At 47.6% G+C, this 11,182-nt stretch overlaps 1 protein-coding gene across 1 annotated transcript in view; it reads right to left on the bottom strand.

Moving 5' to 3' along the window:
* The window catches only part of gatm (glycine amidinotransferase (L-arginine:glycine amidinotransferase)), a 12,217-nt gene extending 1,398 nt beyond the window's left edge, over positions 1-10,819 (bottom strand). Inside the window, exons 1-9 of the mRNA XM_042315947.1 lie at positions 10,629-10,819; positions 9,047-9,268; positions 8,602-8,797; positions 8,257-8,447; positions 4,330-4,467; positions 1,181-1,345; positions 738-801; positions 433-549; positions 1-156 (exon numbers count right to left, since the gene is read on the bottom strand). The exon at positions 1-156 is cut by the window's left edge and continues 1,398 nt beyond it. Coding sequence (XP_042171881.1) covers positions 44-156; positions 433-549; positions 738-801; positions 1,181-1,345; positions 4,330-4,467; positions 8,257-8,447; positions 8,602-8,797; positions 9,047-9,268; positions 10,629-10,697 — 1,275 coding nt within the window. The 5' untranslated portion in view covers positions 10,698-10,819 and the 3' untranslated portion in view covers positions 1-43. The remainder of the gene's footprint in view (positions 157-432; positions 550-737; positions 802-1,180; positions 1,346-4,329; positions 4,468-8,256; positions 8,448-8,601; positions 8,798-9,046; positions 9,269-10,628) is intronic.
* Positions 10,820-11,182: the final 363 nt, after the last annotated feature.

Below are 11,182 nucleotides of genomic sequence, written 5' to 3'. Positions count from 1 at the left end.
AACCTTACTTAAGCTCAATAAAAACTGTCTGTTTCTGGCACGGCTAGTGGAAGTAGGACTCGAGGGAACCACGGCGACGCACGTCGGTAGTCCAGCAGTGGAAGCCTCCTCCCAGGGAGTTGGCGTGGCGGATGTTCACCTTGATGGTCTTGATACCTGGAGAACGGAGGGAGGGAGGGAGGGAGGGAGGGAGGGAGGGAGGGAGGGAGGGAGGGAGGGAGGGAGGGAGGGAGGGAGGGAGGGAGTCAGAAAAATCAGAGGAATGGCAGTTGTCAAAAGGTCTGTCTTGGAACTTTATCTGAACTAACTTAGACAAACAAATAAAAACCAATCGCTAAATAAAGATAAAAGGTCAAGAACTAAATGGTTGAATAAAATAGGGATTATAATGAATAGGTCATAGGTCATACACGAAGGTCATCTTCTACTCACCAAGGTTCTCAAACATCTTGTGGATGGTGTGCTCGTTAGCATCACACATGACCCGTTTGGGGTCCAGCATCAAGACATTCATGGACAGCCACTTAGAGGACATCCACAGAGGGTGGTCTGATGGGAGAACAGGTAGATTTACTAACCAGACACTCATAGATATCGTCACACTATGAAAAGACCACACCGACAGTGTTGAGTATGAGATTTCTATCAACAAATAAGGAAGTGCTAGAAATGGTGTTGTCTTTTGTTGATTGAATTCCCAAACAACAACAACAACAACAACAACAACAACAACATACCATCAGGAATCAGAGGGGTTGGAGGCTTCACCACGGTCCAGCCGGCCTTCTCAAACATCTCCACCTGAAGGAGAGAAATCAGAGATGCTGTGGGTCAGACAGAGAGGTCTGTTCCCATGTCGCGTTTTATCAGTTACAGCACCGCTCCACTAGAGGGCACTGCAGGAATGTATATACAGGGGAAAGGGCAAACTGATCAGGAGGGTCATTTCTTGTTTCTCTCTCCCCTCTCTCTCTCCCGTCTCTCTCTCCTCTCTCTCTCCCGTCTCTCTCTCCTCTCATTCTCTCTTCACTCCATCCCCCCCCACCTCTCTCTCTCTCCTCTCTCTCTCTCTCTCTCTCTCTCTCTCTCTCCCTTCCTCCTCCGTCTCTCTCCTCTCATTCTCTCTTCACCCACCCCCCCCCCCCCCCTCGCTCTTTCTCTCTCCCTCCATCTGACTGACCTGACGACAGGGACGATCAGGGTTGGACAGCACCAGTCCCGGCCCGATGATGTTGAAGGTGGCGTCAATGTGCATGGGGTTGGGGTCCTTGAATGAGATGATGTGGACCTTGTAGTCCGGGGCAAGATGGCGACGCATCCACTCAATCCCCATGTAGTTTGTAACCTGGAAATAGAGAAATAACGACTGGAATCAATCAACAATAAATTGTTTACAATTTATTCACTTAGGAATGTCGTGTTTAAATGACACCTAATAATTTCTTAGTAATATATAATAATAATAATTATACACCATTTGGTACCAGGTATTTACCAATTGTGTTGAATTCTTCAACAGCAAGTTCCAGAAAGTACCTATTGATATCATATCATTTCCCGGTGAATACCACCAGGTAAACGCTTTCTGAGACATAAAAGAAAGTGTTGCATTACCCAATTCATTACCTTCACTAGTTAACACTGAGGTCCTACAGAGCACCCAATTCATTACCTTCACTAGTTAACACTGTGGTCCTACAGAGCACCCAATTCATTACCTTCACTAGTTAACACTGTGGTCCTACAGAGCACCCAATTCATTACCTTCACTAGTTAACACTGTGGTCCTACAGAGAACCCTTCACTAGTTAACACTGAGGTCCTACAGAGAACCCTTCACTAGTTAACACTGAGGTCCAACAGAGAACCCTTCACTAGTTAACACTGAGGTCCTACAGAGAACCCTTCACTAGTTAACACTGAGGTCCTACAGAGCACCCAATTCATTACCTTCACTAGTTAACACTGAGGTCCTACAGAGCACCCAATTCATTACCTTCACTAGTTAACACTGAGGTCCTACAGAGCACCCAATTCATTACCTTCACTAGTTAACACTGAGGTCCTACAGAGAACCCTTCACTAGTTAACACTGTGGTCCTACAGAGAACCCTTCACTAGTTAACACTGTGGTCCTACAGAGCACCCAATTCATTACCTTCACTAGTTAACACTGTGGTCCTACAGAGCACCCAATTCATTACCTTCACTAGTTAACACTGAGGTCCAACAGAGAACCCTTCACTAGTTAACACTGTGGTCCTACAGAGAACCCTTCACTAGTTAACACCGTGGTCCTACAGAGAACCCTTCACTAGTTAACACTGTGGTCCTACAGAGAACCCTTCACTAGTTAACACTGTGGTCCTACAGAGCACCCAATTCATTACCTTCACTAGTTAACACTGTGGTCCTACAGAGCACCCAATTCATTACCTTCACTAGTTAACACCGTGGTCCTACAGAGAACCCTTCACTAGTTAACACCATGGTCCTACAGAGCACCCAATTCATTACCTTCACTAGTTAACACTGTGGTCCTACAGAGAACCCTTCACTAGTTAACACTGTGGTCCTACAGAGCACCCAATTCATTACCTTCACTAGTTAACGCTGTGGTCCTACAGAGAACCCTTCACTAGTTAACACTGTGGTCCTACAGAGCTGGCCCGTACGTAGGCCTCTAGGCCTGTATCTAATTGTGTTAATTAGTGGCTCTGAACTCAGTCATTGACAAACTATAAAAAAGCCTCAAAGGGACTCAATGTGTTCCGTGACCCCGTGACCCCATTACCCCGTGACCCAGGGATCCGTCTGTACACCAGTTGTCTGTTCTGTCGGCTTCTTTGCTCCAGACTGGGGATCTAATTGCAGCCAGGCAGTGTAGGGCTTCTGTTGGGGCAAGTTCTGCATCCTTATTACTATTTTGTCTCTTTATTAGGTGAACATTAAAATGGAGTTGGTCCCTCCTTTGCCTCCTTTGCTGCTATAACAGCCTCCACTCTTCTGGGAAGGCTTTCCACTAGATGTTGGAACATTGCTGCTATAAGAGCCTCCACTCTTCTGGGAAGGCTTTCCACTAGATGTTGGAACATTGCTGTTATAAGAGCCTCCACTCTTCTGGGAAGGCTTTCCACTAGATGTTGGAAAATTGCTGCTATAACAGCCTCCACTCTTCTGGGAAGGCTTTCCACTAGATGTTGGAACATTGCTGCAGGGGACTTGCTTTCATTCAGCCACAAGAGCATTAGTGAGGTTGGGCACTGATGTTGGGCGATTAGGCCTGGCTCACAGTCAGTGTTCCAATCCCAAAGGTGTTCAATGGGGTTGAGCTCAGGGCTCTGTGCAGGCCAGTCAAGTTCTTCCACACCGATCTCAACAAACCATTTCTGTATGGGCCTCGCTTTGTGCACGGGGGCATTTTCATGCTGGAACAGGAAAGGGCCTTTCCCAAACTGTTGCCACAGAGTTGGAAGCACAGAATCGTCTAGAATGTCATTGTATGCTGTAGCGTTAAGATTTCCCTTCACTGGAACTAAGGGGCCTGAACCATGAAAAACAGCTCCAGACCATTATTCCGCCACCAAACTTTACAATTGGCACTATGCATTCGGGCAGGTAGCGTTCTCCTGGCATCCGCCAAACCCAAATTTGTCCGTCGGACTGCCAGATGGTGAAGTGTGATTCATCCCTCCAGAGAATGTGTTTCCACTGCGCCAGAGTCCAATGGCGGCGAGCTTTACACCCCTCCAGCCGACGCTTGGCATTACCCACTGTGATCTTAGGCTTGTGTGCAGCGGCTCGGCCATAGAAACACACTTCATGAAGCTCCTGACGAACAGTTCTTGTGCTGACGTTGCTTCCAGAGGCAGTTTGGAACTTGGTAGTGGAGTGTTGCAACTGAGGACAGATGATTTTTAAACACTACGCACTTTAGCAGTCGGTAGTCACGTTCTGTGAGCTTGTGTGGCCTACCACTTTGCGGCTGAGCCATTGTTGCTCTTAGATGTTTCCACTTCACAATAACAGCACTCACAGTTGTTCGGGGCAGATCTAGCAGGGCAGAAATTTTACGAACTGACTTGTTGGAAAGGTGGCATCCTATGACGGTGCCATGTTGAAAGTCACTGACCTCTTCAGTAAGGCCATTCTACTGCCAATGTTTGTCTATGGAGATTGCATGTCTGTGTGCTCGATTATATACACCTGTCAGCAACGGGTGTGGCTGAAATCCACTCATTTGAAGGGCTGTCCACATACTTTTTTTTAGATTAAGGAGTGAACACAGTGTGACTCTATAAAAGATATGTGGCATTGGGGCCTCCATACCTGACTCCTCTGGACGAACAGATCCCTGCCAGCTCTGATGAAGTCAGCGGCATCGAAGCACGGCTCGTGTTCGGTGGTGACAAACTTTCCCTGGGCAGCCAGCTTGTGTCTGTCCTCCACCGTGCGGATAGGGTAGTCCTGGAGGGGGGCAGAGAGAGAGGTAGATTAGAGAGACAGATTAGAGAGACAGACAGGGCAGAGAGAGAGGTTAGAGAGACCGACAGGTTAGTCCTGGAGGGGGCAGAGAGACAGACAGGTTAGTCCTGGAGGGGGCAGAGAGAGAGACAGATTAGAGAGACAGACAGGTTAGTCCTGGGGGGCAGAGAGACAGACAGGGCAGAGAGACAGATTAGAGAGACAGACAGGTTAGTCCTGGAGGAGGCAGAGAGCGAGACAGATTAGAGAGACAGACAGGTTAGTCCTGGAGGGGGCAGAGAGAGAGACAGATTAGAGAGACAGACACATTAGTCCTGGAGGGGGCAAAGAGAGAGACAGACTGGTTAGTCCTGGAGGGGGCAGAGAGAGACAGATTAGAGAGACAGACTGGTTAGTCCTGGAGGGGCAGAGAGAGAGACAGATTAGAGAGACAGACAGGTTAGTCCTGGAGGGGGCAAAGAGAGAGACAGATTAGAGAGACAGACATGTTAGTCCTGGAGGGGGCAGAGAGAGAGACAGATTAGAGAGACAGATTTGAGAAACAGACAGGCTAGTCCTGGAGGGGGCAAAGAGAGAGACAGATTAGAGAGACAGACAGGTTAGTCCTGGGGGGCAGAGAGAGAGACTGATTAGAGAGACAGACAGGTTAGTCCTGGAGGGGGTAGAGAGAGAGACAGATTAGAGAGAGAGACAGATTAGTCCAGGAGGGGGCAGAGAGAGAGACAGATTAGAGAGAGAGACAGACAATTTAGTCTTGGAGGAGGCAAAGAGAGAGACAGATTAGAGAGACAGGCTGGTTAGTCCTCGAGGGGGCAGAGAGAGACAGACAGGTTAGTGCTGGAGGGGGCAAAGAGAGAGACAGATTAGAGAGACAGACAGGTTAGTCCTCGGGGGGCAGAGAGAGACAGATTAGAGAGACAGACAGGTTAGTCCTGGAGGGGGCAAAGAGAGAGACAGACTGGTTAGTCCTGGAGGGGGCAGAGAGAGCCAGATTAGAGAGACAGACTGGTTAGTCCTGGAGGGGGCAGAGAGAGAGACAGATTAGAGAGACAGACAGGTTAGTCCTGGAGGGGGCAAAGAGAGAGACAGATTAGAGAGACAGACATGTTAGTCCTGGAGGGGGGGCAGAGAGAGAGACAGATTAGAGAGACAGATTTGAGAGACAGACAGGCTAGTCCTGGAGGGGGCAAAGAGAGAGACAGATCAGAGAGACAGACAGGTTAGTCCTGGGGGGGCAGAGAGAGAGACTGATTAGAGACAGACAGGTTAGTCCTGGAGGGGGCAGAGAGAGAGACAGATTAGAGAGACAGACAGGTTAGTCCTGGAGGGGGCAGAGAGAGACAGACAGGTTAGTGCAGGAGGGGGCAGAGAGAGAGACAGATTAGAGACAGGCAGGTTAGTCCTGAGGGGGCAGAGAGAGAGACAGATTAGAGAGACAGACAGGTTAGTCCTGGAGGGGGCAAAGAGAGAGACAGATTAGAGAGACAGACTGGTTAGTCCTGGAGGGGGCAGAGAGAGACAGATTAGAGAGACAGACAGGTTAGTCCTGGAGGGGGCAGAGAGAGAGACAGATTAGAGAGACAGACAGGTTAGTCCTGGAGGGGGCAAAGAGAGAGACAGATTAGAGAGACAGACAGGTTAGTCCTGGAGGGGGCAGAGAGAGACAGATTAGGGAGACAGACAGGTTAGTGCTGGAGGGGGCAGAGAGAGAGAGACAGATTAGAGAGACAGACAGGTTAGTCCTGGAGGGGGCAAAGAGAGAGACAGATTAGAGAGACAGACAGGTTAGTCCTGGAGGGGGCAGAGAGAGACAGATTAGAGAGACAGACAGGTTAGTCCTGGAGGGGGCAAAGAGAGAGACAGATTAGAGAGACAGACAGGTTAGTCCTGGAGGGGGCAGAGAGAGACAGATTAGAGAGACAGACAGGTTAGTGCTGGAGGGGAAAAGAAAGAGAGACAGATTAGAGAGACAGACTGGTTAGTCCTGGAGGGGGCAGAGAGAGACAAATTAGAGAGACAGACAGGTTAGTGCTGGAGGGGGCAAAGAGAGAGACAGATTAGAGAGACAGACAGGTTAGTCCTGGAGGGGGCAGAAAGAGAGACAGATTAGAGAGACAGATTAGAGAGACAGACAGGTTAGTCCTGGAGGGGGGCAGAGAGAGACAGATTAGAGAGACAGACAGGTTAGTCCTGGAGGGGGCAGAGAGAGAGACAGATTAGAGAGACAGACAGGTTAGTCATGGAGGGGGCAAAGAGAGAGACAGATTAGAGAGACAGATTAGAGAGACAGACAGGGCAAAGAGAGAGACAGATTAGAGAGACAGACAGGTTAGTCCTGGAGGGTGGGCAGAGAGAGAGACAGATTAGCGAGACAGACAGATTAGAGAGAGAGGCATGTTAGTCCTGGAGGGGGCAGAGAGAGAGACAGATTAGAGAGACAGACATGTTAATCCTGGAGGGGGTCAGAGAGAGAGAGACAGATTAGAGAGACAGACAGGTTAGTCCTGGAGGGTGCAGAGAGAGAGACAGATTAGAGAGACAGACAGGTTAGTCCTGGAGGGGCAGAGAGAGAGACAGATTAGAGCAACAGACAGGTTAGTCCTGGAGGGGGGACAGAGAGAGAGAGACAGGTTAGAGAGACAGACAGGGCAGAGAGAGAGAGAGACAGGTTAGTTCTAGAGTGGGCACAGAGAGATAGACAGATTAGAGAGACAGACAGGGCAGAGAGAGAGAGACAGGTTAGTCCTGGAGGGGGCAGAGTGAGAGACAGATTAGAGAGACAGACAGGGCAGAGAGAGAGAGAGACAGGTTAGTACTGGAGTGGGGACAGAGAGAGAGACAGACAGGTTAGTCCTGGAGGGGGGACAGAGAGAGAGACAGATTAGAGAGACAGACAGGGCAGAGAGAGAGAGAGAGAGAGAGACAGGTTAGTCCTGGAGTGGGGAGGGGGGGTCAGACAGAGGTCAGAGACTGACTGGTATAAACGTAGACTCAGTGATAAACTAAGTAAACATCAGTATCAGAACGATTTCCGCAACAGAGAGTTGAAGCACGAGGCTAAACTTCTCCACCGTTTTTGGCAGCCTGCAGCCGTCACACTGCAGCAGAGTGAAGTGTGCCCGTGCAGATACTCTGTGAGGGTGCATCTTCTTGCATCACACTCATATGAAATATCTTTGGTCAACCCTGCTGCTTGTGGCAATGTCACGTCGCTGAGTCTCAGTTTAAGGAGAGATCAGAGAAACTGACAGGTTGGAGCAGGGGGGTTGATTATCTACAGCCATTAAGTTATGAGTCTCAGTTTAAGGAGAGATCAGAGAAACTGACAGGTTGGAGCAGGGGGGTTGATTATCTGCAGCCATTAAGTTATGAGTCTCAGTTTAAGGAGAGATCAGAGAAACTGACAGGTTGGAGCAGGGGGGTTGATTATCTACAGCCATTAAGTTATGAGTCTCAGTTTAAGGAGAGATCAGAGAAACTGACAGGTTGGAGCAGGGGGGTTGATTATCTACAGCCATTAAGTTTTGGGCCTAATCTCATGGGTAATATGTCACTTATAGCATGCTATATGAGATACGGCCAAAGAACAGAGTAATCTATGCCACGTATAGTAGACGCTTTTATTCAAAGTGGTTTTACATAACAGTGAATGCATGTTTAGTATGTGATCCCTGCAGGAACAGAGATTCTGAAGTGAGTAGAGCACCTCTCGGGGGTCAGGATGACATCTGAAGTGAGTAGAGCACCTCTCGGGGGTCATCTAGCACCTACCTGATCGTACAGCTCATCAGACATGGTGGGTTTTGGGGGGGTGGTCCACTTGGCACCCTTTCTGAAGTACTCCTTGATGAGGGGTCTGTAGGCCCGGTACTCAAAGAAGCGGGACCTCCAGGCCATGGGAGCCTCGATAATCTCATTCCCCACTACCATGAGGATGTCTCTGGGCATGGCAGCATACATGCCTGGGTGGAGGAGAGGAGAGGAGACATGTTAGAGACACACAGGTTGTTTTTTTACTCAATTCTCAGGTGGTGAATTTTCTATCCAACAATCAATAATTCAACCAAACAACCAATCAATTAACCAACCAATCCCATAGCGCTCCCCTCTGCCTACCAGTAGAGGTGAAGTCTGGAGTGTTGTACTCAAAGGACCAGTCCATGGGTTCAGGTCTCTGGACTGTAACTCCCTCCATGCGGAGAATATTGCACATTTCTTCAATCTCAGCAACGGCTTTCTTCAAGTGGTCCTCAGGAAAGCTTTGGCCCCCATACTTCTGGTAGAAGGGCCAATGCTTCTCATATGTGTTAGCCTGTTGAAAAAATACATCAATATGGGTTCTTCATTCATTCATTTATTTGAATGATTTATATTTTATTTGAGCAGGTGAGGCCCATTAAAGATTTAAATGTATTTGGCGTGGAAGCTGTTGCTATTTGCAATAGGCTCATTTTGCATCAACTCAATGCAATAATAATATATTTATGGTTCATTGCATCTTAGTTTAAACATAGTGTAGATTTGTTCTACATAATTGTGACTCCTGACTTGATGACCTCACCTTGACCTCTACTGTGAAAGGAGGGACGCGCGCGTTCTCTGCGCGGCCTACGATCACCTCTTCGAGCGGGTCCCATTCGTTGTAGGCGCAGACAGGACACTCCTGTCGCTCAGGCTCAGTGACAGCGTTCTCCTCCAGGGCGCGTTGCGGCTGCGCGGCAGCAGCGGAACTCGAGTAGCTCTGGAACGCGCCCTGCACCCAGCCTGTCATGGCGCGGCCGAGCTGCGGGAAGATGAACAGCTGCGTCAGTATCATCTGTTCACATGTCACGGCGTGGTCACACATTACATGTAATGTTTAGAATTACAGGAAATGAGCTGTAAAACTGAAACATTTTCTCTCGGCCTCATGGCAAAATGTGTACAATAGCATCATATTAGCTATAAAACTGCAAATGTTTCTCTTTGTCCCATACCAGAATGTGCAGCATTGTAGGAAGTTAGTTGTTTTCTCCCCCCCCCCCCAAAATCCTTAATCATGTTTCGCTCAGACCTTGCGGGGCGCGAAACTGCGGTATGCCACTGGGTCACACTGCTGGCTGCGCAACGCAACATACATGATTACAGGGCCATTCACAGGTTTACCATATAACATTATATTATAATCAAATTGATTAAGATGTTAACCTTCCAACAAATGTGGATTTGTTTTATATATTTTTCCAATCAGTAGTTGAACTGAGGTGATTCTTCAAGTCCTGACCATGATAACAGTGGTTTAAAGATATGTCGACCAAGGACTAACCTGTTAGCTTAATCTCTTGCAGTAAGCCTTATCATACACATCCGACATTACACAAAGACCGATGCATTACAAGGCCAAAAGGAAAACCATTGGTCAATATAAGGTGTTCAAGCCTAACGGAGCTGTGTTAGATATGGACTATTGGTTTTGAGTCAAGGTGCGCTTGATAAACGCACTTATCTCGGTTGGAGGTATGATTTCAAGGGGCCAGCGAGGGCATGCGCAGCTCTCGGTGTCAGTGGGTTCAGGGAGGGCCCGCAACAGCTGTCCACTGTCATTCACGCGCAAACATTTGCTGCCGGACACAGGTCTCTCTCTCACACATTTCCAAATAAAGCAGAAACGCTCTCAACCAATAAATACATAGGTTCATGTTTTAATTTCTGTAGCAATTTTTGCCTTCTACTTCGTGCAGAAGGAATTGACTTCATTCACAATTCCAGAGAACAGCATGCGAAACTCTTGAGTAACGCAAGAAATGCTGCTATATTCGTTTTATTTGAAACAAAAACTCGCCTATGTCCGGACAAAATCAATTAATGAAAGAAAATTACATGCTTTTTGATTGGTAGGCCTACATTCAATTGAGTATTTTGGTGTGAAATAAGGTGTAAAAAATAGCCTATTCATTTTATTTTAAAGAATAATGTTCAAAGTAATCAGAACAAACTCAATTAATAAAAAATATTATAATTGTAAAAATCTTAAATGAAATGTGTTAACTTTTCTGAGTGACAGCCAACAGCTGTTTGCCGCAGCTGCGCTTTCCTTGAGACTCTCCACATTTTATGATTTTGTACATTTCTGAATAAACAAAAAACAGGAACTAAATACCAACCATAGATCCGATCAGATGGGCGGCCTCGGCCCCCCTGCTACCTCCTCTGAGACACCTGACTCGCAGCATTGTCCGACCTGATAATGGTGATGGCTATTTGGGATATTCTAGCGGCGGGCGGCTTCGCGGCAGGACAAGATCCACCTGAATGTCAGGAGTTCTGAGAATGAATGGAAGACCCTTCGCGTTCTAATGCCTCTTTATATCCGCTCGCAGGGCGCCTCGAGGCATTGGGACAAGTTGTGGGGGGGCAGTCAACGTGACCTTAGAAAAATGTTCCCTGAAATTCTACACCTTACGCCAGCACATTCTTATCAGCCGCACACCCAATCTCTCCCACACAAATGGAAGAAAGTAACGCAACTGGCCGATCGGGTTCATACATGGATTTCAGTCACATCTGAAACGTTGCAAACAGCCTGCACCCCCCAAAAAAAAAAAAAAATAGTAAAATTAATAACATTTGCATATCATTATTCAATGATGAGATGATGAAACCTATTGCCTGATAAAGGGGATTGAGACATTTCTGAGATAATTGCATGATGTTTCAA

The sequence above is a fragment of the Oncorhynchus tshawytscha genome, unplaced genomic scaffold, assembly GCF_018296145.1.
Source record: "Oncorhynchus tshawytscha isolate Ot180627B unplaced genomic scaffold, Otsh_v2.0 Un_contig_1101_pilon_pilon, whole genome shotgun sequence".
Classification (NCBI taxonomy): domain Eukaryota; kingdom Metazoa; phylum Chordata; class Actinopteri; order Salmoniformes; family Salmonidae; genus Oncorhynchus; species Oncorhynchus tshawytscha.
Note: the sequence above shows the minus strand (reverse complement) of the source record. Positions and strands in the feature narration are given on the sequence as shown.